Below are 27,958 nucleotides of genomic sequence, written 5' to 3' on the forward strand. Positions count from 1 at the left end.
TGCTCTCAACCTCTGAGCCATCTCTCCAGCCCCTCAGCCTGCTTCTTAGAGAATTCAGGACTACCAGCCTAGGAGTGGTCCCATTCACAATAGGCTGGGCCCTCTCACACTGCTCACTAATTTAGAAATTGCTCTACACCTCAGGCAATGGTGGCACAGCCTTTAATCCCAGCATTTAGGAGGCAGAGACAAGTGATTCTTCATGAGTTCAAGACCAGCCTGGTCTACAAGAGTTAGTTCCAGGACAGCTAGGTCTGTTACACAGACAAATCCTGTGTTGAAAAAGAGAGAGGGGGGGGGAAGGAGGGAGAGAGGGAGGGAGGGAGGGAGGGAGTATCCTACAGCAGTGGTGTTCAAGCTTCCTAATGCTGTGACCTTTTAATACAGTTCCTTATGTTGTAGGAACCCACAACCATAAAATTCTGTTTGTTACTACTTCACAACTAATTTGCTACTGTTACGAATCGTAGTGTAAGTATTTTTGGAGATAGAGGTTTGCCAGAGGGGCTGCCACCCACAGGGTGAGACCTGCTGTCCTAGAGGCCAGCCCACACTCTGATCTTAGAGGGGCATTTTCTCAGTTGAGGCTCCCTCCTCTCAGACGATTCCAGACAGTGTCAAGTTGACATAAAACCTATCCAGCGCTGATGTCAGTGTATGAATGTGAGGTTAGGAAGCAGGTCCTGTGCCCCAAGGTCTCGCCTTAGGTCTCCATGACGCAATGACTCTACTAAGCAAAGAGATTTCTCTGCACAGCCACCAACCAGGTACTGATCTGCCAACTGCTGGGTGGCAGATGTGTCATGGCCTCTTCTTACCAATGTGGAAGGCTGAGTGACCCTTGAGTGAAGTACGCGGCTGAGAGTGATGGCACACATGAAGAAGGACTAAAAATGTTCCAGTGAGTACCAGCTGGCCCGGGAGACCCTCAGCATCCTACACAGGCATTCCACCCTGTCCACCAACTAACCCAGCCAAGCTGAAACCTGGCCTGCCGCTTCCAGCAACTCCTCTCAGAAATAGAAGCTCCTCTGGGTTCCCTGGTGGCTCAGTCTTGATGAATGCCACATGGCCAAGTCCAAAGGTCCATGCCATCCTCATCATTTAGGCTCGTCATCCACTCAAAACACCTCCTCAGGCTGGGGACGTGGTTCAGCGGGTAACACGCTTGCTTCATGAAACATGGGAACCTGAGTTCAAGCCCCAGAACACAAAAAGCAAAATGTGTTCATGTGCACACCTGTACCCCAGCATTCTTTTAGGAACAAGAAGGAAGGTGCAGGCAAGAGAAGCCCCAGACGCTAGCGAGTCATCTAGCCTGGAGCAGGCTGAGGGAAGCAAGAGACCCTGCCTCACACCCAGGGTAGGAGGAAGGACATGTGCAGCTGTCTTCTGACCTCCACGTGTGCACATGGCCCACACATGCCCCCATTCTCATGTGCACGCTCATACAAAAAATATAACTCAAATAAAACTTAAAAAGTACTTCCTACTCCCACGTGACATTCCTCGGGGTCCCTTCCCATATGTTGATCTCACCAGACTTCTTTGCTAGACCCCCTCATCTTGACCAGTCCCGGCATCACCTCTGAAATCTTATTGTTCAGCCAGCACCTCTTACTTGATATAATTCTGCCTTTGGAAAGCCCAAGAGCCTAGCGCCTACACCAACGTCACTCCTGGGATCCCCAGTCTCAGAGGTGATGGGAGCTTTCATTACATCTCATCAAAAACAGCAGTGCCCACACAACCAGGCAAAGACTGTGCTGACTGACGTCCTCTTCAGCCTTGAATACTCTTCCCATTGTCCTTTTCTCCATCCAAACCACTTAACATAAGAGGCTTCCAAGCTGCTTTTTCAAGTACCAACTAGAGATATTCAAATGAGAGGCTATAACAACCACTCCACAGTACAAAGACAGCAGAGCTTGGGCAAGCCTCGAGCCTCACATTACACGGCCTGGAGAAGCAACATGGCGGCTTCAGGTCAGTGCTGCATCTACCAGGTAAAATGAAGGGGCAACCAAAAGCACGTGCCCAAGAGGTCAATAACATCTTCTCTCAAAGATGGACCAGGGCAGGCATCAGAGCTGTCAACAGCCAACCACAGTCAGTGTAGCTGCAAAGTCAGAGCCGTATTGTTTAAACAAAATTACTAATTTATTTATTTATTGTGGGAGTCTGTGTCTGTAGGCATGCATGCCACAGCATGCGTGTGGATGTCAAAGGACAGCTTTGGGGATCAGTTCTCCCCTCTACCATGTAGGTCCAAGGAATCAAAAGACATCAGCTCAATGGCACATGTCCTTACCCAAGGATCTCAGCAACTCTCCAGCTTCATTCCTGAGCCACAGAACCTTATTCTAAGACAGGGATTCTTAACCAAACTCCCATGTTCACTCATGACTATTTGATATTCAGCCCAATGAGGAGTGTGCAACCCCTCTCCAGGGAATGGTTGGGCCCATGGTGCTAAACACCACTTCTGAGCAGCTGGATTCTGTCTAACTCTGCAGCCAGAGAACTCTGGCTCCAGCATGAGGCTCCAGACAGGTGGATGCCCCAAATCCTCACTTAGGAGGTCCCCCAATTCTTCACTCATTCACTAGTTGCTCAGTCCATACCTCTGGCCTCCACCCTCTCTCCAAAACATCTGTTCACATCTGCATTCCAAATCCTAGCCAGAGCTCTTTCAGAAGTAGGCTCCACAAAGAGCACCCTGAGCCACACCCAGTCCTAACTCCAGGCCCTCCCCCAGACCCACTCTGCACCCAGAAGCCCGAGGGAACTGTGTAAAACCCTACTAAGAGCATGTTATGTACAGCCCTGTTCAAAACTCCCAGTGGCCCTGGTGATGTGGAAGGAAAGCCTTTGCCTACCAGGGCTGGCCCTGTCTATCTTCCCAGCCTCGCCCCAGATCCCACCACCCTCTCTCCTTACTTCACAACCCTGCCTCAAGTTCTGTGATCTGCTAAACACAGCAGGCTCTGCCTGGCCACAGAGCCTCAGCCTCTGAGGGTGTATCTGGAACTCTGCTGGGCTGTGAGGCCCACAGAGAGGCCCCCATGGCCACTCAGCACCCCATAATCTCACCATTCCCTCCTTTACTGGCCATCACCTTGGCTGAGGATCAGACCTTCTCCATCATGCTCTATCCATCACTCCGTAGCCTGGCACTGTACACCTCCTGCAATGTGAAGCAGTGGGCTCTGAGTCAGCCCCAGTGAAAAGGTTTACGCCTACTTAGTAACACAGGAAAGAGATCAGGGCTGAACTGAGGACTCATTGCTTAAAAGCACTGGCTGCTCTTCTAGAAGACCTGGGTCAATTCCCAGCACCCACGTGGCAGCTCACAATCACCCATAAACTTCAGTTCCAGGAGATCTGATGCCCTCTTCTGGCCTCCACAAGCATTGCAGGCATATAGTGCACAGACACACAAACACTCATACACATAAAATTAAATTAAATAAATCTTTAAGAGAGAAAAATAAAAGAGTGATCTGATGAATCTACATGGGTCCATCTTCTATAGGACAAGATGTCCAAACCCTTCAAAGACGTCATAAGAGGCAGAGGAGTAAAAGGGGAGGAGGGATGCTGGAAGAAGTCAGGAAAGAACAGGGATAGCATAAAATGCCCTGGAAGAAAAGGTATTTGGAGACACTGGGTCACTGGGACTGTCCTTGGGCTGCTGTGAGAACCCACTGTGATGAGGAAAGACCTGTACGATCAGGACCTACGCCCAAGGTACCAGACAAACAGCGGAAAGAGAAGAGTCGGTGCAAACCTGACAGCCCATACCTCACCACGTCCACAGCCACCAAGACTCAGCCAGAGAGGACAGCATAGCCCACAAGACACGCTCACAACAGCCCCAAGCACAACATCCTCAGGTAAGAGCTGGTCCCAAAGCTGTGTCATTCGCAATTTTCTTTCAGAGACAGGCCTTTGTTATGTAGGCTAGGCTAGCTTTAAGCTAGTAGTTCTTCTGCCTCAGCCTCCTGAGTGCTAGGATGACAGGCATGAGTCACCACCCCAGACTGAGGCATCATGAATCTCATGGCACTACCATCCCCCACCACTGACTTTATCCTTCTCTATTCTCTTGGCCATTCTACCCCAGTGTGTGGTAAGGCCACCTACTCTGGCCTTATAATATGGCATCTGTGTGGCCTTTATACGCTTCAGACCCACGGCATCTGTCACTGTCTGCTCAGACAGACTACACACTCCCTAAGGGCAGGGTAGAAAGATGTCTGCCTCAGGAATCACTGGCCTAGAATCTAGCATTCAGCAAGGCTCAAGAACCTTCGATGGAGAGGCTGCCTACCTGTCCATCTTTCCTTCCATCACTCTATCTTGAGACACATTCAATCATCCTCGGTCACAACTTGGGGACAGTAAAGCCTGGAAGCATGAGTCAGGACAATGACACGTTCCCTCACACGGGGTTGTTGGAGACCCACCCTCTGTCATGTCATCCTGACAATGCTCCTAACTGGATGGAACAAGGGTGGCCAGAGAGATGAGATGAGGGACATGGTTCCTCTCTGAATCCTGTTTTCCTTGGTCCATGGCATGAGCATCCACTAAAACCTGCTGCAGCCCCATGGCTGGGTACATTCCGGCCAGCAGAGAAACCACAAAGACAGATGGCAAAGAAACCACAGCTAGGGCCACCCAGGAGGTATAAACCAAGCTTTGGGCTGTTTCCATGGCAAGGAGGATGGTGCCACGCGGTGGGGTCCTGGGGCTCACCCAGAAGCTTCTGAAGCACCTGGCCGTCGTAGAGGTCTTCCTCCAGCTGTTTCACAATGATGCGCTCCTCTGCCAGCACGTCGTTGATCCAGTCCAGGAGCACCTGGGGGAGGGGAGAGGTGTGTCAGAGCTGCCGGAGAAAGCAGAGCCACAGCAGGCTCAGATGGGCAGCTGCCCAAACATACAAGGGCTACCAGGCACCTGCCTGGTAACAATGGAGGCCAACAGGTATCTCTTGGTCCATGATCAGAGCAGGAGTGGAGACCAGACCCACGCATGGAGCTAGGACTTCCTAACAGTCCCCAATAGAGCCCTGACAGGACCAGGCAGGCTGGGATCCTGCAGGGACCATCGGTAATGGGTGACACATATCTCCCAGCAGAAGGGCTCACGGCTCCACTTGGGCACTGGGTGCTAAATGAGCAAGTGCTGGGAAGAGAGGAAAAGGTGAGGGCATGAAGCATCAACCCTCCTCCTAGCCTGCACTTCAGCAGTGCTGAGTTTGAGTCCTAGGCCTTCTCCTTGTGACTCTGGCCCTCTCCATCTCCTGATCCTGAGCCCTATCAATGGGATTGCATAGTAGGCAAACTCCTCCCTCACGCCCGGCTTCTCTCAGCATGGTGTTTGAAGGCCATCGCTATTATAGCTTCTCCCTCTCCCCCACTTCCCACCGAACCCCTTACCACTGCAAGACACAAATGTATGTTCATCTTATTTGTCTGCCCCAGCCCCATTGCTGGACATTTGAGCACTGCCACTTTCTGCCCATCACGCTCCTGGAAACATTCACGGCCAAGTTTTTTGTTCCTATTTTCCAGACCCATATTCCCCAGACAACTTTTCTTAACAGGTTTTTCTACTCAATGCATCGGGTGGGCACACCGTGGAAGCAATCTACCTGCAGTGCTAATTGTCTCTGGGATAGAGGGATTCTGGGAGACAGTGCTCAAGCACCATTCCACCCAGAATAAAACAGATACCTGCCCGGGCTGCAGCCATGACACTCAGACTGTGACTTTCCCATGCCAGCAAAATGAATTAAGTTATCTAATTGGACCCCTAAGGCCCTGGGAGGTAGAGGTCTGTGGCCACTCTCAGAAGGATCAAAGTGAACAACTCCAAACACACAGTGTCTTGTCACTTTCTGGGGAAAGAAAAAAAAAAAAAAACAGTGACAGAGAAATTGGTCACAAAGCCAAGTCCCCTTAAGTCCTGACCAGCTTCCAAGCGACCCCAGGAGACTGATCTCAGTCTCAGATCAGGGATCTCAGAGCTTAAGAGCCACACGTGGCTAGGATGAAGAGCCACAAAGCCTTGCTGCTCTGCGCACATGTCAAAGTGCCTTCTGAGGGGCAGGGGGAGAGATGGCGCCCTCTCCAGCTCCCTGGTTGATTGGGCTCCAGTCGGGCCTGTGTTCTCTGGCTGCTGGGCTGTCTTCTCTGGGCAATGAAAATTATGAGGCAGGAGCCGGGCGATGGTGGCGCACGCCTTTAATCCCAGCACTCAGGAGGCAGAGGCAGGTGGATCTCTGTGAGTTCGAGACCAGCCTGGTCTACAGAGCTAGTTCCAGGACAGGCTCCAAAGCCACAGAGAAACCCTGTTTCGAAAAAAAGAAAAAAAAAAAAAAAAAAAAAAATTATGAGGCAGGGCCTGATTGGAGGAAAGAGGTCACAGGGAGCATCTCCTAGGTGCCCGCTTGTCTTCTGTCCGAGGGTCTAAGGTTTGTTCTCACACTGGGGTCTACAAACCACAGCAAGGATTTTCCACTGTGCAGAAAACAGCACAATCTCGACTTCATGAGGAATGAAAACACAGCAGTGTATTGAGCTTGCTGCAACTGCTATGCCCGCTGGACTTGTGCCAACTGGACACAGCCAGAGTCACCAGGGAAGAGGGACCTCAACTGAGAAAATGCCTCCACTAGCCTGGCCTGCGGGCAAGCCTGTGTACAGTTTCTTGACTGATGATTGTTGTGGAAGGGCCCAACTTGGGTTGTGCCACCCCAGGGGCAGGTGGTCCTGGGCATAATAAGAGAGCACGCTGGACACGCCAGTGAGCAGCGCTCTCCGTGGGCTCCACTTCCGTTCCTGCCTCCAGGTTCCTGCTTTGAGTTCCTGCCCTGGCTTCCCTGGACAATAACTACAACCTTTAAATGTCTTTCCTGCCCAGGGTGCATTTGGTCAGGGTGTTCATTATAGCAACAGAAACCCCAAAACAACGAACGGATAAGGATAAGTATTCTCTGCCAGTCATCAAAAAAGGGAGGGGAAGTTTGTGCTTGTCCTCTGGTCCTACCTCCAACTGTAAAGGCCACAGCTGCTGAGCCTTCACTTGTAGGGTCTCCCTTGGATAAGCACACGAGTGAGTGTCCATAGCAGGTGCCACGCGGGGCCATGACAAGGAAGAGAGGAGGTGCAGTGCAGTCCCTGCCCACGAGGAAGGTTACCTGTCATGGGTGTTAGCTGGGGACAGTGCAGGCATGAAGGGTGTATATAGCGGACACAAAGCCAGCCCCACCCCTGTCTGCCAGAGCTTTGAGGAAGAGTCAGCCCCTCTACCTTGAGAGCCAACATGAAAAAGTTAGCTATGATCGGCCACCATCCCAACACCTCTATCGCGGTGTCTCTATCCTGGTCACTCTCCTGCATGCTTATAGGCTCTTGTCACCCTGCCCATGTTAATGGTTGTTAGAACATGCCATACCGCAGGACCTTCGTACCCACTGTTGGGCAGTTGGCCATGACCTAGGCACCGATGCAGAGGTATGTTCAAATGCCACCTCCCCGACTGCCCTGCAGGAAACTGCAGAAGGGGAGGGGGAGGCTTCGAGGCACCCTGCCACCTGATCGCGTGTTCACTTAGCCCCAATCATGTTTTCTCCCAGGCACACCGCGAGCTTGGCGAGTGAGCTGTTTTGCTCAGCTCTCATCCCCAGTGGCTAAGACAGGAGCAGACTCAAGGTCTCAAACAAACCAGAGAATTGCCTTGGGGAATTCACCGCTAGAAAGGACTCTGGGCCCTACAGGCCTCCTTAGCTTCCAGAGGCTTCTTTCCTGAAATGCAAATATTCCAGGAAATCATGAGAGAACCCTTCTTCTAAGAGAACAGAAAACTTAAAGAAGAAAATCAAAACAAACGAAACCCCCACATCTAGATCTCTGGCCTACTCAGAGCCCGAAGGCAGGAAGAAAAAGCCAAAAGCTCAAAAATGAACTATACACAACAGGCCAGGCTCTCAGGTCCAGGAAGAACAAATCCTCCCCAGTCTCACCCCACCCCCCCCTCCCGGTCAGAAGATGCAGTTGATTTGGGGACATTGCCTGTCACCCCATCATTCTGCTCCCAGTCATCCTTCTTATCTTTTAAAGATAGCATCAGCCATTATTTTTAGGGACTCGTTCATCTGCCGAGCCCCAAGTCCTGCGGGTGAATAAGGAGGGACATATATTAATTACATCCTTACACGGCACTCGATCACGGCTAGCTCTATGAGCTCGCCCCAACCAGAATAAAAATTACTTTCCCCTTGGTTCCTTCTGAATTATAATCAGGTCTGCAGTGTGTCTCCCCCAGAGCCATGACAGTTACATTTTAATCATTTCCAAACAGAGTCCTAGTTGTGTTGTCCCTGGGGATGGAAATGCACCTTCCTGAACTGGGTGGGAGTCAGTGGGGGCTGAGCACGGCAGAGCGCCTCTACATGACCTGGGCACGAGAGGAAAAAGAACCAGCTTCACGACAAGAGTAAGCCCTGCCAAGCAACTGAACGATAAGATGTGAAATCTGCCCTTGGAGAAAGATGCCCCCAGCTTGAGGTGCCTGGCTGCCCTGACCAGCGTGCTTAGGGAGGGCTGTGTGGGTTTGTTGGGTTTTAATTCCTGACTTGAACTTCCAAAATACATTATTCCAACACCAAGTCCCTTAGGATCATCGTCCATTGAATGCAAACTGGAGGCTCACCAAATGCCCTCATTTGCAGTGACCCAGGTGTAACCAAGAGTATGTGCTGCAGGGGAGATCGCACGCTCAGGCGACTGTGAGGGTTTCTGTGCCAGGCCCTGGGAACGAGGATTGAATGGGACACTGAGCACAGAGGCCTCTCCCTAGAAGAAAAGCACGGGATCCTCTCTAACAGAAAGGTTAATGACACAAAGCTTCTCAGCCATAAGCTTCCAACACACTGGCTCCCTACAGGGACTCTGGGTTGATCGCGGCAGACACCAGAGGAAATGGCCACAGGAAGAAATCCCAGCAGGACGCCAGGGTGAGTCTTTGAGCTTCCTGGGCCCACAGAATGCAGGTCCAATTCTAAGGTGACACCCACTGGCCAGTGCATCCTCCCCACCAGACCTGGTCCCTCTCAGTGTCCATCATCAGATAACAAATGGCCTTGGGTCAAGGCACTTCACTTTCCTGAGTTGGGATTGGACCTTCACCCCTTAATGGTCCAATAAGCATGACAGATGCTCAAAATAGTTTTTAATGATCAACCTCATTCCCCTTGTCTGCCCAGCCAGAGCTGGGGACTTCAGACGAAAGGCAGAGGGCGGCTCACAACATTGCAAAGATGACAATCCCAAAGTAGTAGGGGACAGAGAAGGCCAATAAGACAACAGAGGAAAAACACAGAGGACAGAGGACAGAGAGGAAGAAATGAGGCCAGCTCAGCATCCTCAGAAACTCAGCCCTGGTCCCAAAGACGAGGAGACACTGTGAAGGAAAGACGACCACGATGACCATGCCCGGCAGGACAGGATGTCAGCCAGTCCAAGCTGTCCTCAACCTGCTCAGGCCAACACACCAGATAGGTTTTAAGTTTAAAAATACCTGCATCTAGGAAGGCAGGGGTATGGCTCAGCAAAACCCCACAAAACCTGTTTCTGGGCAACACCCCCACAGGGGACCATTAGAAGTGGGGGTCACTGATCTGCAGCACCAACGACGTCATGACACTGAGACACAGTGGCTTTCTGAGGTTCTAGAACCACCTGTATAGAGGTATAATCACATGTTCCCAGACCCTGCCCCTTCTCCCACAGCCCACTCCCTAGATCCTGATCCCAAGAGTGCCTCCCCCCAGGTAACCATGCCTGTCACCAACTGTGACCTTAATTTAAGGACAATGGCTTCCAGTGCAGTGGTTCTCAACCTTCCTAAGGCTGTGACCCTTTAATACAGCTCCTCGTGTTGTGGTGACCCCAACCATAACATTATTTCAATGCTACTTCATAACTGGAATTTGGCTACTGTTATGAATCACAGTGTAAATATCTAATATGCAGGATGTCTGATATGTAACCCCCGTGAAAAGGTTGCTCAACCCCCAAAGGGGTCACGAGCCACAGGTTGATAGCCGCTGTTCCAGTGGGTTCTGGTGTCCTTCTGGTGAATTATCAAGCCTAAGGTATGCTGGGGTTCTTGAGATTGCCAGTGGGTCATGGAGGAAACTGTCTCCTCTAAACATATACCCAGAGGGTCCCTGCTCAGCGCAGCGGCAACAAAGCCACACATTATGTGGAGCAGAGGGATGGCGGGACGAGGCATGGGATGATAGCAAAGGGTCTGAACAGAACAGACCCAAGGTGGCTGGCTCTGCGGTGATCCTGGGGACCAGCCAGGCACTGAGTCCAGTCCTAAAAGCCACTGGGAAAAGCTGATCACCCCACACTCACAGCACAAGTGCGATATTCAAGCCAGCTACTGCCAGGACAGAGAAAGGAAGCGTCCACAGTCCTCCAACACGAGCACGCTCCAACCAAATCACAGCTTCTCTCACAGCCCCGTACACCTGACCAAAAGGGCTGGTCCCCCAGAGCCATTGCACCCACCTCCACACTTGTCTGTCTCAGACCCCTTCCTTGCCCAACAACTTGACACTTTGTACACTCCACCACACAGCCACAACCATGGCTAATGAGCCCTCTAAGACCCCAGGACCACTCCCCTGTCCATGGTGTTTACTCTAGCTTTTGAAAGTGCTAGGTTAAGACCAGCCTGCTGTGAGAGATCTCAGGCTGAGTTGCCTCAGGTCTGGTCTCCACGGGAACAGCTACAGGCCAATGGGATAGTGGTCACAACAGGGAGACTCAAGGACTCAGCCACTGCTGCAGACACACAGCCACCCTGCCTGGTCCACAGGGACGGTCAGCTACAGTGGAGGAGATCTGCTTCCTGTGGCTGCTCTACAGACTTCCACAACTGCAATGGCTTCCCCTGGTTCCTCTCACATGCTGGAGGCAAGAAGCCAGAATCAGTGTAACTAAACTAAAACCAAGTGTCCGGAGAGGTGAGCTGGCCCGCCTGGAGGCTCCTCCAGCTTCTAAAGGCTCCCACAGACCTCAGAACACAGGTTTTGCCCTTCCTCTAATCCAGTAGCGGGAGCTTGGCTTCCCCCTTCTTTGACACCTCCATTGGCGGCCTAGGCCACTCAACCCAGTTGCGATGGTTAATCTTTCATTTGGTTGGTTGGCTGTTTTGTTTATTTGGTTCTGGTTTTTGTTTTGTTCTGTTTTTCAAGGCAGGGTTTCTCCACGTAGCCCTTGTTGTCCTGGAACTCACTATGTAGACCAGACTGGCTTAAACTCCAAGATCCGCCTGCCTCTGCCACCCAAGTGCTGAGATTAAAGGTGTGTGCTACCACTGCCCAGCGAGGCGGTTTATCCTAATTGTCAACTTGACACAATCTACACTCAACTGAGAGGAGCATCCACACTGGTCTTGTCTGTGGGTATGTCTGTGTGGGGGGGGGGCTGTCTTAATTAAGCCAACCGATGTGAGAGGACCAAGCCCATGGCGGGTGGCACCAACCCCTAGACCTACGGGGTCTCAATAGGATAAGAGCGGAGAAAGCAACTGAGTGCAACAGGCAAGTATGAAAGCGTGCAAACGTTCACTCTCTCTGCTCTTACTGCGGATGCGACTGGCTGCTCCAAGTTCCTGCCACCTTGACAGGCTCAGTGTTGGACTGTAACCCAGAACTGCAAGCTAGATAAACTCCTTCTCCCCTACAGAGTAAAAAAACGGCCCAAAAAAAAAAAAAAAATCACCCTCAGTGAGACAGTGGTGGCAGTGGTGGTGCACCTTTAATCCCAGCACTTGGGAGGCAGAGGAAGGAGGGTCACTGAGTTCCAGGTCAGCCTGAGCTTCAGAGAGAGTTCCAAGACAGCCAGGGCTGCACAGGGAAACTGTGCCTCAAAATACCTAAATAAATAAATAAATAAATAAACAAACAAACAAACAAACAAACCAGCCTCTTTGGGTGGCCATAATAGACATTTCCAGTTTATATTTCTAGAAGGCACAGAGGGCAAGCAGCCCTGATTCCCCTGATCGGCCCTTGTGAAAACTCAGTAGCAAGGGTCGGCATTGCGCTCCTGGCTGGGGTAAAGACAGGAAAGCCTCCAGAGAGCCATCTATTTCAGGACAGTCACACGCAGCATTTCAAAGAGCCTAGGTCACCCAAACCAAGTCTGGGTCTCCGAGGTAGAATGCTACCTGCCTGTCTCAGGTGGTGGCCTTCAGGAGTCTTCCTGGGGCTTAGATCTGAGCAATCAAAGTCTCAAGCTGCTCCTGGACAGGGTCAGGCATGTGCAAGAGAAGGGCAGGTGGTTGTCCCTGGAAGCCACTGAGCCACAGCCCTGCCCGCCTGTTACTGTGACCTTCGAGACCACAGCCTTCTGCTCTCCCACCTAGCTGATAGTCACACATGTTCCCCTAGGGTTCTAGTTGCATTCTGTGGCTGTGTTAAAACCTTCTGACCAAAGCAGCTGAGGAAGGGAAAGGGTTTATTGGCTTACACTTCCAGGTCAATCCATCACTGGAGATTGACAGTGGACGTCAAGGCAGACGTTCACACAGGAGCCTGAAGCCGAAACCTTGGAGGAACACTACTTGCTGGGCCACTCACAGGCTTGTGCTTGGCTAGCTTCCATATATAACCTGGGACTGCCTGCCGAGGGAATGGTGCCACCTGTAGTGGGCTGTGCCCACCTATATCAGTCAGCAATCAAGACTATCTCTCACAGACATGCCACAGGCCAAGTCTGATCCAAGCAAGACCTCAACTGAGACTCCATTTAGCGCTAAGACACCAAGGGCTGTCTTCAGATGAGGCCATGGTGGGGGAAAACAACCTGTTCCCCAGAACAGCTTGACCCATGAAGCTATAAACAACCAGGCCTGTATGCAAAGTGTAGCGGTTCAAAACAGACCCTGTGTAGCTCTTGTGAGCTCTGTGTGACAGCCCCATAGGGGCCTCGGGCTGTCCTAGGGAGCACCTAGAGTACCTATGCTTCACTTCCTTCTTCAGCCCACACCCCACTCCTCTGACCCCTTTCATGTAGTCTTTCAGGAGCCTGGAGGCTCAGCTCCTCCTTGTGTCTACAGAAGTCGGGAGTCCCCCGAAGAAGGCCCAGAGCCAACAGGGATGTTCCAATCACATCAGACTATATACCTCACCTTGATCAGCTCCTTGAACTTGGGGTCCTCTCTGGAGGTGGGATCAATCATGGTACGCTCCTCGTTCTCCTCTGCCAAAGACAGAAAGGGCCAGAGCGAATGGAGGGGGTAGGGTAGAGCACTGACAGGGACAGCAGGGGGTGGAGGACTCCCTGCTTACTCACATGGGGCAGGAACTGGTGGAAAAGCAGAGACCCATCCTGTTCTCAGTGAGAACAGGTTGCCGGCCTTGCCAACTACACACCAAGATCAGAAATAAATCATGCAGGACAGCAGGAGGAGATGAAGCCTGGCTCCAACTCCCCAGTCTTTTGAGTTTTTTTTTTTTTTTTTTTTTTTTTTTTTTTTTTTTTTTTGGTTTTTTGAGACAGGGTTTCTTTGTGGTTTTTGGAGCCCGTCCTGGAACTAGCTCTGTAGACCAGGCTGGTCTCGAACTCACAGAGATCCGCCTGCCTCTGCCTCCCGAGTGCTGGGATTAAAGGCGTGCGCCGCCACCGCCCGGCTGAATAACTCCCCAGTCTTAAACTCCAAAGGCTCCTTCAGCAAGTCTAAACTATGCTGGCATGGGGAGAGAAAAGGTGGCATCTGCCGTGGCCTGGGACGTGCCCTACCAGATTCAGAGGGTTATAGAGAGATTTACATGCTAGATCGCTGTTCAATGGTCTACCAGAGGCTGTGTGGGGCCAGCGCCGTAGAAAATGTATGGGAACAGATGGGCAGGCAGCAAATATACAAAACAATATCTACAGGGAAGCATTAAAAATAGCAAAAAGACGCAAAAGGATGACATTTACCCATCTCCCCTGTGAGTTTTCCCTCCACGTTCTGGCTTAGATCTGACAGACAGCAAGAGGCCAGTGGAGTTCATCAGGGGAGCGGGACAGGAAGGTGGGGAAGGAATGAAGACATGGGAGCCACAAGTGAAAGGACCAGGTCCTAAATGCCTGGGTGCTGCAGACCCACTGAACTCACAGAGGGGAGCTGGGGGCGGGGAGTCCAGCTTCCCAGGCAGAGAATAGCCCAAGGTACTGCTGCAACAATCAGCTGCAGCAGTGGTAGCAAGCATGCCCTTCATCAGGGAGAGACATCACAGACCAGTGGTCTTGGATACCAGGCCATCTCTGAGTCACAAGCTGGGCTTCACCTGCTTCCTCCCTGAGACCCTGATATAGACCCTGATATAGATATAGATATAGATATAGAACCTGGATAGACAGGGATCTCCCTCTGAACTGGGGTTTGGAAATAAGCAGTGTCCACAGTGTCCAGGAAATGGCACTTTGTCTGCCACCTGTCATCGACCTGCAAGGAGTCAGGAGCCTCCCCATCCACATTTCCCACACAGTCAGCCACACGGCTCTTCAGGGCAGTCATGGAGGTAAATGGGGTGTCTGGAATGTGTGCCCAGTTTCTGAATTTCTTCATGCATTGAAACATTGGGGCCCACTCATCCCAGGGAGACTGTCCTCAGGGGATGGCTGTCCCCTTGCCCCTTCCTCTAGGGACTCATGGGGTTCCACACCCTGAGCTAACACTCTCTGCCTCACTTTCCCTCATCCCTAGGCCAGCTATCAGCTAGCTCAGTTCAGTACCTTGTGCCTGGAGCTTACACCATCCAGTCCTCTACTCAATAAAGAAGCTGGCTCCTCCTCTCTCTTTCCACCCCTGTTTGCCCAGCCCTGCTGGGCCACCCCCTGGAACTGTGACCATAACAAGCCATGGTTCCAATGCCAGTCATCAATGCCTGGATGCCAATGAAATCCACACTTCCTGCTTCTCCCTCAAGATCTGTCTGAATGAGATGTGGGTTCTCAAACACCACCCACCCATACGTGGTCCGACACCAGGGATGGACACCAGGGATGGACAACAAAGGCTGTCAAGTGGCCACAGTACCTAGTTGGGTGTCTTCAGGGTGGATGTCCATCAAAGCTGGGGCCATTGGAGAATTGATGGCGCTCTTGCCTTCCTCTTGCAAGTCAGTCACTGTTGAGGTAAAGAGAGACCCAGTCAGTATGCAGAGAGGAAAGTCCCGTGCTTCCAACACGTCACTTACATGCAATCTCTTCATGGTGGGAGGCCGAGAAAAGTCCTACCAGCCCAGAACACCTGCCATTTTGCTTTGCCTCAAGAAGATTATTATTATTATTATTATTAATTATTATTATTACAGTATACTGCCTATAGGCCAGAAGAGGGCACCAGATCTCATTATAGGTGGTTGTGAGCCACCACGTGGGTGCCGGGAATTAAACTCAGGACCTCTGGAAGAGCAGTCAATGCTCTTAACCACTGAGCCATCTCTCCAGCCCTCAAGCAGTTGTTAATTCCTTCCAAGCCTGGCCAGTCTGTCCACACTGGAATATGTGACTGGGACATGGAAGTTTCTGGTTGCCTCTAGTGACTTCCAGACCTGACCGAGGCTGGTGCGGTAGACAGCACTCAGACGCCCGGCTCAGACGCCCGGCTCAGACCCCCGGCAAGGGCAGAGAACATAAATGGAACCTGCCCTTCTGTCTCCGGCAGAGCTGTCTCTGGGGTTGTAGACTCGAGGTGTGAACGGGCCTGCTTGCACACACGGGCGATCAGAATTTAAAGTGTGCTGCCTCCTTCGGGACGGAAGTCTGATGGAGGTGCAGTGAACTCTTACATTCTGTGCCGCCCTCGTATCTATTTTTAAACAGGCCAGAATCTCGGGCCAGAAACCGGCTCAGCCTGGACGTACGCCTCCTTCCTGCTGGGCACAACTCTTCTAGATCTCTGCCCGGGGAACCGTTAACCTCCAAGAGGGCATCCGCATGCAGCCAGCCTAGATGGCCCCTCTCACCTCACTTCCACGTGGACTAAGCCGAGAGTCGTGACAACCAGCCCTGACTTGCAGTTACTCGGGCCTGCTGGAAAATCTGCTTGGACAATGTCCTGAACCCAGCAAGGCATGGCCCACGGCCCTTGTTCTCCCCACACACTCCACTAACTCTGCAGGTGCACACATGTGCTCCAGGTGGGAAGTCACTAAATCTCCATTACCATCTCATCTCTCCTGGCCCCTGGAGGGACATGCTTCCCGCTAAGATCTTAAATCTCTACAGACGGTAACAGGATGGGGATCGAGGCCAGTAGGAAAAGCAACAGACTCTAAGGAAGCGAGCGAGCTTCCACACTGGCAATGTGTGGGCCCAGAAACCGCAAGCTGTGCATAAGCTTGCATGCATGTAGGCTGGAGGTGGGGATAGTTACAGGGTTCAGACACTGCACACCCTAGTCCTGTGACACCCACCACACAGGACACAGTCACAGGATGGAGGGGAAGGGGACAGATGCAAGGCTTGACTTTTTCCTGTCTACAGAAAGCTCTACCATGTCTGGAACCCTAGAACCAGAAATGGTGGCTTCCATACCACTGACTCTCCGAGTCCAGACTTCAGTCCCAAAATCCAGAGGGGACAGAGCCAGGTCCAGGTCTACACCTGCAGTTTTTTTACAGCCCTGAGTGGGGAGCACCAATCACTTACTGATCACACATCCTGTCGTGGGGCATGGGGGGATCTCCAGTGACAGGTGTCAGGCCTCTCTATGCTTCCTCCTGGGAACTTCTACAGTGATACACGCCTTCTAAACTCTGCCCGGAATATCAGTCACTTCAAAGCTTTAATAACGTTTTACATGTTGGCCACCTGGCACCCGCAACAGCAGATGATGGGGACAACGCGATGTATGATACAAGTGGCTCCAACCTTGCTGGCTGGGAGACCCCAAGCCAGTCTTGTTAATCCCTTTGATCCTGCAGCCTCAGGTGGCATTTCCTGTTTGTTCTCTTAGGTCCCCAGGCAGGCTAAAGAATACAAGTCCCCAGCTTAGAGTAGGACACGTAGCGGGCTCTTGAAACTTGGCTGTGGATCCAGCTCTGGGGACAAGTCACCCTCTGCCTCCACAAGGACAGACACCAGCTCTAACATTAGAAAAGATGCCGAGGTCCAGCTTTTTGAAAAAGGAGGCCCTCTAGTAAACTCGCAAACTCATGTTCAAGGCCACGTCATTCATAACAGCCAAAAGGTGGAAATAGCACGGATGTTCTTAGATTCAAAAGGAGAGAGAGAGGAGAAGGAGGAGGAAGAGGAGGAGGAGGAAGAAGAAGAGGAGGAGGAGGAGGAGGAGGAGGAGGAGGAGGAGGAGGAGGAGGAAGAGGAGAAGGAGAAGGAGAAGAAGAAGAAGAAGATGACTCAGTCACACACGGAAAGGCTCTTAACCACTGAGCCATCCCCCCAGCCCCCACAAACCATTTCCTAATTCCCCCAGTCCTCACCATGATTCCGTGAGGGAAGCAGACAACTGTAAAACCCTTCACAAATCAGTGACCACCAAGGGCATGGACTCCCTTTGTGTCATCGCCCAAAGACACACAGAGATCCATTCTCGGGCACCAGGCTCGTTTAGAAAATGGACCAAATCCCAGCAAATATTTGCACTGTTTAGTGAAATGGAGAGAGTCAGAAATAGGAAGAAAAGAAACTTTCCAGGGAAATTCACTGGCAGCCCAGTGACCAGGGTTTCCCAAATCCCATCCGGCTAACACTTCAGAGAAAAGCACAGGGGGTCCGCTACATCAAGGCTCTGCGCAGTGATCAGGGTGACAGTCAAAGCAGAATAAAAGACAGTTTCGGGGAGAATGAGGTCATCCAGGGAGGCTCCAGCGAGCCACACAGGAGAATCACACCAAGGCGCGACCATTCCTCTCAGAAAGATCTCATGTCACGGGACTGGAGAGATAGCTCAGTGGGTAAAGTGCAGAGACAGCATGAAGGCCCAAGACCAATCTCCAAAGTGCACAAAAGGCACAGTAGCCTCTGTAATCCCAGTGCTGGGGAGGCAGAGACAGGTGGGCTCCCTGGAGCTCGCTGCTAGCTAGCCTAATCCATCAGCCTGAGACCCAGCGAGAGACCCCGTCTCAAAGAGCAAGGTGGACTGTTCCTGAGACACCAACATGAAGGGGGACCATCAACCTCGTGTATACCTGCACATGCGTGAGCACATAACCACAAATAAAACTTAAAGTGACAATAATAACAGCCAAGTCCCTAGAGCCACTACATGCATCAGCCCCCTCCCTAGACATGGGGCATGAAGCCCAGGGCCTGGGGAAGAGAGACTGAGATTGTGACCCTGATTCCAAAATCTCAGAGCTGGGGGGCGGGGGAGGGGGCACAGGGAATGCCATTATCAAAGCCCAGAAACTAGGTCACACAAAACAGAAATTTCCACACCACCCTCAAACATCAAAAACAACACCAAACAGGGCCAGGGACTGGGTGACCTTTATAAACAAGAAGCACACAGGCACGCACAGCCTGCCAGACTGTGATCCACACGCTCTCCTGGGATGGTCCTTCCTGTTCAAGGCCTTGGGGAAACACTCAAAGCCCAGGGAGAGTGCTGTGATCTTGGCCAAACCTGCCAAGTCCCAGCTCAGACCTCACTCTGCCACAGACTTGTGGTGTCAGGAAAGCCCCCTGAACCTCCCTAGGCCTCAGTTTCCCACTGTAGCACAGGGTGGGAAGAGTCCCTGCTTCAGACGTGTTGAGAAGAGTGGAGAGGCCTGGGGCACTGGGCACCTGGCTCGGGTTGCACACATAGCCATAAGCTGGAGGGTTAGCTGTGACTGAGGGTGGTACCTGAGGAGGTTCAGGAAAGTCACCACCATGGAAGAGCAAGGAGGAGGTACAGGTCCTTCATGCCAGGAGAATCACGAGAGACTCCCTGAAGGAGGCATCCAGTGAACCAGTCTTGAAAGAAGGCCAAACTTAGGAACAGCTTTGGGAACCAGAGAGTAGTGGGTGGTGGGTGGAGCCCGGCTCAAGGGCCTACAGCCGCCAACATTGCCCAGCCTGAATCTTCCAGTGTTCACACTCTGTGTTGAGTAGTTTCCAGTGTCAACCCAATGGGCAGCCTCAGAGGACCCTCTAGTCTTCAGAGGATGGTTTTTGGAGAGCCTGTGTCTTCCATTCCACCAGTGAACAGCCCACCAGGCTACTGGGTTTTAGTGAATCCCAGAAATACTGAGATTTTTAAAGTTATGGTCCAGTTGCCAAGAGGACACACACTTCAAAGATGTGAAATGCTGCTGGCTGGGCACCAGCTGTGCCCAGTTCCAGACCTGGGGTGGGTTTGTGAGGACACTGAGTCATAGGAGCCTGCTGGCCTGGCTCTCCCAAGCATCCTCACTGTTCTGAGCTGAGTCCACACAGCAACCCGGCAACTGGACATGAAGAATGGGTATCAACATGCTCCTTCTGGCCAGGAGCCCTCTTGCTTCCCCTGAATCTCCAGGTTTGTAGGGAGCTGGTTGTACAGAGATACCAGCTGAGGACTAAGAGGAGGAAGCCAGGAAAAGAGGGATATGGAGGCCAGAGAGGAATGGCGTTGGAGGCCAAGGAAGGAGTGATGGAGTTCAGGGGGGAGGAGGCAGGCAGAGAAGAGAGCCAGAGTGACTGAGGTGAGCCTCTTGTCTCCAACCTCCCTCTCCAGAGTCTAGGGAAGGCTTAAAAAGCAAAAAGTTAGATGCAGGAATGTACACCTTTAATCCTGGCATGGGGAAAGCAAGTGGAGGCAGGAGGGCTCAAGGTCATTCACAGCCCATAGTAAGTTGGAGGCCAGCCTGGGCTACACGAGATTAGGTATCAAGGTTTTCTTAATTAAAACTTAAAATATAAAACAATCTGGGGTGGGGGGGAGCCACCTCTCTTGACTTACACAGTCTCAGAGGGAAGAAATGGCTCTTGAAGGCCCCACCCTCCCCAAACCCCAAGCCCCAAACTCTGCCATCAGCAAGCGCCTCTTAAGAGTCAGCTCAGGCCAAGCCTACAGCTTTGATTTTATTTTTTTATCCTTTTCTTTGCGTGACTCCATTTATTTATTTATTTATAGCCAGACTCTTAAGAAAAAAAAGGTTTTTTGTTGTTTTCTTGGCAGCCATTTGTTTCCTTTTGACATTATTATGAACACCCGGCTTTGAAAGCGGGCTGGTTGAAAAACAAGCCTCCCTCAAGGTGGAGGAGAAATGCAGGCATATGCAGCTGCTCTCGGTTGCCCCACCCCCAGACAGGGACACAGAACATCTTCTGGAAAGGTGGGGTGCCAGCCCCTCACAGTGAGAGAAAGGGTCTGCAGGGACACAGAGGCCTAAAGGAAGGGCTGAGGGTCAGGGGCTACAGGCAGAGCAACGGTGACTCCATCGACTGACATCCACAGAGCAGTGACATCGCACTGCCCACAGGGACTTTCTGTACCATATGTATAAATATATTTCCTGGTTTTCACAGAGAACAAAGGATCATGGCAAGCAAATCTCAGCAAACACACTCTGAACCAGGATCAAAGTAAAAATCTCACAAAAGGGGCCACGCCACACCTGCTACACATCAAAAGAAGAATTTGAAACCGGCAGCAAAACTGCCTCAATTTGGGGCACTTAACCAGCCCTCCACAGGCTGGTACCCAGCAGTGCCCTGCACAGTCCTGCTCAAAGGCAGAGCACTCTACGGAGTCTCAGAAGAATGGAGAAGACAAAGAGCCCCTTGTCCATCTCCCCCATCTCTTCTTCTAGTCAAGGGGATGCAGGGCCCCATGCACCAGCAGCAGAGAGCCCGGGACACCTCTGACAGACAAGTCGGGGAAACGGGTTTTCTATAAACTCTCTAACTCTGCAGAAGTTCTAATTCACCAGACACAAAGGGCTTCTCCAGAGCAGTTCCGAAAAGAAATCAACTTGGACTGCACGTGAGGCTCTCCCAGCTCAGCCAAGTCAAGAGCTGACCCAAATAAGATCTAAGAAAGAAATGTCATCGGTCTGGGCCGCCGAGGCAGATGGCTGCCAGCGATCTTTCTGACATCAGCAGACGTGCAAAGGGTGAGGGATGAAATTCAAGTGGGAGAATTGTTCCGCTCCTGACGCTTGTACACACGAAGACCTTGATGTGCAAGGCTGGTCTATGACAACAGAGCTCAGCACCAAACATGAGGACCATGTGTAGGATGGATGGGGCCACACCCAGTGTGAAGCATGGTAAGGTTAGGGACCCGGGGAGAGCCTGCTGCTCTGACCCAGATGCGGGAGAGAGGGAATGGTGCTCAGACATCAGAGAAACAGTCTCTTCACCAGCCAGGCCCAGCTGAACGGCCGTTCATGAGAGATGGGTTTGGCTTCCTCACAGAGGCCATGGCCCAGGGGACTGAGCACAGGATGTTCCAGGGTGTTAACTCAGTCATTTCTAAGAGCAGCTCTTTCCTGCACTGTGCTGGCAAGACCTAGGAATAGAATAGGACAGAGCCTTGAACCATTGATTTATGGACTTGTTCTGCTGGGCCATAAGGTTCCATTCTACTTCTCAAGACACTAAAAATAAATTCAGATGCTAAAAAAAGAGTGTGTGCATTTTAATAAGGTACAAGGGAAAGGAGGCCGTCAGCCCACATCAGGAGCCACTGCTGAAGACGGCGTCCCATTGAGACTGTGGAAGGAAGAGCCCGAGTACCTGTGGATCCCGGGAAGGCTGTTGGAGGGTGGGGCCTGCCTCCAGATGGCCAACTGCATACTCTAGCTCCAACAGCCAAGCTCGTACTGACTCATGGCTAAAGGACCAGAGTGACGAAAGAGGAGGCACAGTAACACCCATGCTGAGTCTTTGAGACATACCTGACACTGGGACACTCTGGGTCTTTTGGTCCACTGACATTTTTAATAGACGGGGTCCCATGGGACACAGTGATCTTCCCAGCACCTCAAGCTGGCCCTGTCCCTGACCCAGGGTGGACAGCTCCAAAGTAAAGTCCACGCTTCTTAGTCCCCAGAGCTTTCTGATGAGGGACTAACTTCTCACAAATCCAGCTGTGTCCAGTCCTTCCCCACTCCTGTCCCCGTTGGAGCCAGGCTCTGTTGGCCACACCTTCCCCACACTTGAGGCACCCTGCTCTTACCATAGATATGCCTAAGACACGCTCTCAGTGCGCCTACCCACCTTAGATGGAGCTAGAGCCACCCCTCAAGGTTCCCACAGTTCACCAGCCACGTGGCAACCGCAAACGCTTAGCCTGAAACATACTCACCTCCCTGTGCCCAGAACCAGGTCTCAAGTCATGCATCCAAGCCCCAAACGCTTACACAGAAGAGACACAGGAAGAAGAGGGCAGAAAGCTACCCGGAATAGAAACCGTGACCGTCACCTACAGTTCACCTCCAGGCCTCTTCACTGGATGGAAAAGAGGCCTCCTATTAAGGCTCACATTAGTCCAGCAGTTGTGGGTCACCAAGAACCCAATTACAGCAATGTAGCCTTGACAAGACAAGGGAAAGGATGCTGCCCTGAGATCATGGGCAGATTGAGACGCACTCAGCCAACTCTGCTTTTATAGGAGGGCAGAGCAACCGTTCATGCAGGTTTCCCAGAGACAGAGACCCCCAGGCTAGGCAGAATGCATTTGTCTAGGGAACTAGGTCTGATCACTGCACGATACCTGGTCTGAACGTGCGCGCGCGCATGTGTGTGTGTGTGTGTGTGTGTGTGTGTGTGTGTGTGTGTGTGTGTGTGCTCCGAGCTGCAGCTTTAGCTCGGAGCTAGGGTTAAACAGACAATTCCCTCAGCCCCCAAACACAGTCTTTTTCTTCCCTTCTGTCCCCCGGGGTGAACAAAAAAATGTTAGAACTACAGAAAAACGACTTGAATAGGAAGAAAGGTTTCCGGGTTCACAGTGAAATGTCAAGTTTACCATATAGGGCCCCCTGGGCAGGCTGAATCAGGAGCGGGAGGGCCAAGGCCGCCTAGCTCATAGAGAATATGGTCCTTGAAGGATGAAAGGCAGCCTCGCTGTCTCCCCACATGCAAAGCATCGTGGGCCAGCTTCTTCAACCCACCTTCTAAAGATGGGAGGAGAATTCTGGAGGCTAACCCCCTGTCAGCCAGGCATGAGCTTCAGCTGATACCCCCTGCTCTAACCCATCCCACTGTGCTCCATAGACACTGACCCACCCAGCCCCTCCTTCAACATAGTCCTCTATCACCTCCAGAATCCAGTCCACATCTGTCACAGTGTCCCCTGCCATCAGCTACCAGCCACCTAGCCCAGCACCTTCTCCCCTCCCTCCAGCTGCCTCCCCTAAAGAGCTCAGACCACAGTGCCTTTATTCAACCCAAGTATCCTCGCTGGGGCCACATCCCACAGCTACCATTGGAAGTGCATCCAGACCTTTCCATCTGCCTGCGCCTGCCCAGAAGTCACCTCCCAGTTCTGGACCCCAGCTTACGGTCAGTACAGTCCAGACAGGAAACGGGAGGAAAGCCTCACAGAGCATCCGTGAACACAGCATCCTTCACCGCAGGGGATAATAACGGGCAGGATCACGTGGCTGTCGTGACAAGTGTCTGCTATGTAGAGAGTAACTAAGAGGAAGATTGAGGTCCCCCTACCACCTCCTCACCCCATCACCAGCACCCAGGCTGGTGGGCCTCATTTGGAACACCTTAGACTCATTCACTCCAGCTAAGCTCACCTGAACTGAATTATTCAACCCACATTCTGGAAGTCTCAGTTGCCAATGCCAAGGGTGGAGGACCTCACTGAACAATGCTCAGGGGACTCAGAGATAGGGCCAAGGTCACCGATTCTCAAAGGACCCAGACCTCAAACATCCACCCTAAAGACCAGGCTGGTTCTATTGGGAAGTCCCTGGGTTCTCTACCCAAGTACTTGAGGTCTGGGGAGTGAGGTCCCCAGGAGATGCCCACCAGGCCTCCGGGATAAACAAGATGAAGTATGGCCCATCCTGGCTGTAGCCAGCTTTACAAAGGCATGCGCGCGCGCGCGCGCACATACACACACGCACACTCACACGCACACGCACACACACACCACGCTCTCCAAAGACCCTGCAGAGAGCAGGGATCCCAAGTGAGCAAGTGCAACGCCTATGGGAGACTCAGGGCCACCTCGGTTCAAAAGGCTACAGGAACATTAATAGGGAGCACAGTCCAGCAGGAAAGGAAGTACGGAGGCACAGCTGCAGGCTGGGGAGAGCAAGCAAGAGGCACAGGACTCTGAAGAAGGTCAGGGACCTCTGGAATCACCGCTGCAAGTGCCCAGGTCACCACTAGAGTCAAACCCAGGGCCTCACACACGCTAGGCAAGTGAATTATGTTCCCAACCCTTAATTTTTTCAGCTTGTCTTAGTTAGGGTTACTGTTGCTATGATAAAAGGGTTTGTTTGGTTTATGCTTCCACATCACAGTGCCTCCCTGAAGGAAGGCAGGACATGAACTCACGTAGGGCACAAGCTGATGCAGAGGCCGCGGAGGATGCTGTTTACTGGTTTGCTTCTCACGACTGGCTCGGCCTGCTTTCTTGTGGAGCTCAGGACCAGCAGGACAGGAGGGGCCCCACCCACAATGGACTGGGTTCCCCCCAGCAAACACTAACTAAGAAAATGCCCTAAAGGCTTGTCTACTCACAGCCTGATCTCACGGAGACATTTTCTCAGTTGGGGTCCCCTCCTCTCAGATGACTATAGCTTGTGTCAAGTTGCCATAAAAAAAAAAACCAGCCAGAACCGTGGCTCAGGATGACCTGGAACTCTCAGTCTCCCTGCCTCAGCCTCCCAAGGGCTGGAATTACAGTATGTGACACCATGTCCAGCCAGGGTCACCATTCTCCTCTGTCTAGTCCGAAAGACTTCAGCCTCTGCCTCGATTCCCAACCTCTGACAAACAGCCGAAGTCAGCCTCCTGTTGCCCAGAAGGGGTTCCCTGCTCACCATCCATTTTTTTGTCCCTGACCCTCGGCTCAGGCGCCAGTGATCCCTGAATCTAAACTAGGGGCCTCAGCAGGCCTTCTGCTGCCTGCCGTGGAGTCCCTGATTTATGAAAGATGCCTTTGTTACATTTCTCTCAGGCAATCACACCGCCGTTTCAGCAAAGCTTCAAAGTAATTTTAATCACCGGTTATGAAAACCTGTCTCTAACTAGAGAGAGAGAGAGAGAGAGAGAGAGAGAGAGAGAGAGAGGAAAACACACAGAAGAAGTGGAAGAAGGGAAGTGCAAAACCCACAAGAAACTCATAACCATCAAAAGAGCAGAGCCCAAATCTCCCTGTCTGTGCGGAAACAATCGTGTCCCTCTGAGAAAGCTGCACTTGGTGATCACCAAGGCAGGGTGGGAATGAAATCCGCCGGTCACCTGAAACAGCAGAACAAGCCCAGCCAAGCTCAACACAGATAGAGAAATGCGCTGTGTAGCAAGAAAACAGAAACAGCAGCGGAAGGTCTAACTCTTCGGCAGAGCGGGTGAGGCAGGCTTCCCAACTGTGGAACTAGCATTAATTAATCTGATCGGTAATGTCCCCCACATACTCAGGGAAGTCCAAATTGGTTCTGCGGAGAAAATAAGAAGATTAAATCATTAAGCCATTAACAACAACAACAAAAAAGGGCTCTACAGTACACCTGCCATGAGAAACCCCCTACCGGGGCGCGAGCAGGAACACTATGGGCATAGCACCCTCTAGCGGTCATCTGCACTATAGCTGTCAGATGAGAAGCCGCGGAGTCCAGTTCATTTTCTTTTGCTGAGGAAAAAAAAAGCAGCAAACAGCCTGGACAAGTGGGGCGCTCAGAACTAGCACCGGACTCTGCGAGCTTGGCTCCTACCAGACACTCAGGGTGCCTATGTGATGTTTCGTGCAGCCCAGGCTAGAAACAGCAGGCTCACCCATCCACCGTGGATTCACACTTCAGGTCAGGCCTCTGAGGAGAGGATCACAGAGTAGGAAGCAGGGCTAAAAGCATGTGTAACACTTTCCCTGCCCTGACAGCGTTGGGACCGGCACACCCCACACACTTCCCAGCATGGTCGCTCCTCTTCCAGCTTTCTTCCCAGGCACTGTGACTATTTGACACATCTGCGCCAAAGGTTTCGCAGTCACTTCTGTAAAGGGCAGGCATGTCACCTGCTTGTCTCTTGACATACAGCATCCCGCTGAGAGCAGACAAACTGCTCAGAGAACATCTGGTTGGTCCTTGGCGAGTTCAGGAGCAAATGAGGCAGCATTGCACAGCCTCAAACAGTCTTCATATTGATTTGTATTGATTTTTCTCCCCATTTTTTTTTAGAAGAATCTTGATACATAGTCGGGGCTAGCCTCAGACTCACAATCCTCCTGTCTCATTGGCCCAGATGCTGGGATTCCAGGTGGTTATCACTACACCTGACTTAGCATTCCTTCCTAGGGACTCTCACTAGAACTCACTGGGCCACTTTTCTCCTGCATCCCCTCCACCCACCCGAGACAGGGTTCCTCTGTGCAGCCTTGTCTGGAACTCACTCTGTAGACCAGGCTGGCCTCGAACTCATAGAGATTCACCCGCCTCTGCCTCCCGAGTGCTGGGACTAAGCTACTGAGTCTTTCATGCCTGCATTGTGTGCCCCCTTTTGTGACAAAGAAACAAAGAGGCCTTTGAATGTGTGCTGCGGTTAGCACAGGTAGTGTAAGTGGCTTCATGGAATTTCCAGGCAGAAGGAGAAGAAGCTGTGAGCCTGGAACAGAGACAGTCGGGAGATGCAGTGCTGATGGCTGGGGAGGTAGAAGGACAACCCAGGTCCCTCCCTGAACAGGAAGAGATCAAAAGATGGATCCTCACTGAAGTTTCCAGAAGGCTGGAAGCCCTGTCCTAACCCTAACTGATGACTCTCGGGGCTGTGAGGTGACAGACTCATGTTGTTCTAATCAAACAGGTTCTGGGGTTTTGTTGCCATGGCAACAACGGTAGCACACTGCTTAATCCCAGCACTCAGATCAGCAGGCGGATCTCTGTGAGTTCAAGACCATCCTGGACTATACAGTGAATTCCAAGACAGCCAGTGCTATGTAGAGAGATTCTGTCTCAAAAGAGAAAGAGAGAGAGAGAGAGAGAGAGAGAGAGAGAGAGAGAGAGAGGTAAAAACCAAACTAGAAGCGTTGGTTACCAGCATGCTTGCACAGCCCTATGTACTCTCTCACTGGCCAGTCAAGAGCTCTTGACCTGGGTCACACAGCCAAAGGACATTAAGCAGAAAGGAAGAGCAGTGTGACCTCAAGGTGGATAACAGCACTGACCCTCGCAGCAAGGCAGCCACGGGTCATACTCCATGACACCAAGGCCAGGGGAAGTTGACCTCTAGAGGGCAGATCTCCCAACGCACATTGACTTTCACTTGCAGACACCACAAGATGGATTGGTAGCTGCCTCCCCTGAGCTGGCTTCTCAGAAGGCTTAGCCTGGCAGCCCCGGGGCTAAAAGGGAGATGGGACCAGGCTACCTCCAGCTTTCTGCTTGCCTGGCCATCTAACAGTTCTCAGGAACAGTGAGAGGTGTGCTAATTGCTTGCCCTCTGCAGCCACAGCTGAGCCCCATAAGCTTCTCCCCACCTCCTGAAGCCACCTCCCTGGACCCTAACAAATACGAACACAGCAAGTGTATCCTCTATCCTGCTGTCATTCTCCAGGCACTAAGTCCTTGAGAGCTGCACGGGCATTTTCAAATGCTGCCAGCTCCCTTGAGGCCCTGGAGGAGGTGGCTTTGCAGCTGTTTTAAAAGCGACTGTCCTGCCAGGAAGAGGAGAGGGTTCCAGTCTTTCCTCTTCCTGTTTCTGGCAGGTGGAGGACTTAAGAACAATCATGGAAACGCACTCTTCCCTGTAAGGTCTTGGGGCCAGCATGGGTG

At 51.9% G+C, this 27,958-nt stretch overlaps 1 protein-coding gene across 1 annotated transcript in view; it reads right to left on the reverse strand.

Moving 5' to 3' along the window:
• Window positions 1-27,958, reverse strand: part of Parvb (parvin beta) — a 78,166-nt gene that overhangs the window by 28,184 nt on the left and 22,024 nt on the right. The window contains exons 2-4 of the mRNA XM_005354423.3: window positions 15,115-15,204; window positions 13,219-13,289; window positions 4,762-4,864 (exon numbers count right to left, since the gene is read on the reverse strand). Coding sequence (XP_005354480.1) covers window positions 4,762-4,864; window positions 13,219-13,289; window positions 15,115-15,204 — 264 coding nt within the window. The remainder of the gene's footprint in view (window positions 1-4,761; window positions 4,865-13,218; window positions 13,290-15,114; window positions 15,205-27,958) is intronic.

This window comes from Microtus ochrogaster, chromosome 15, assembly GCF_000317375.1.
Source record: "Microtus ochrogaster isolate Prairie Vole_2 chromosome 15, MicOch1.0, whole genome shotgun sequence".
NCBI lineage: Eukaryota > Metazoa > Chordata > Mammalia > Rodentia > Cricetidae > Microtus > Microtus ochrogaster.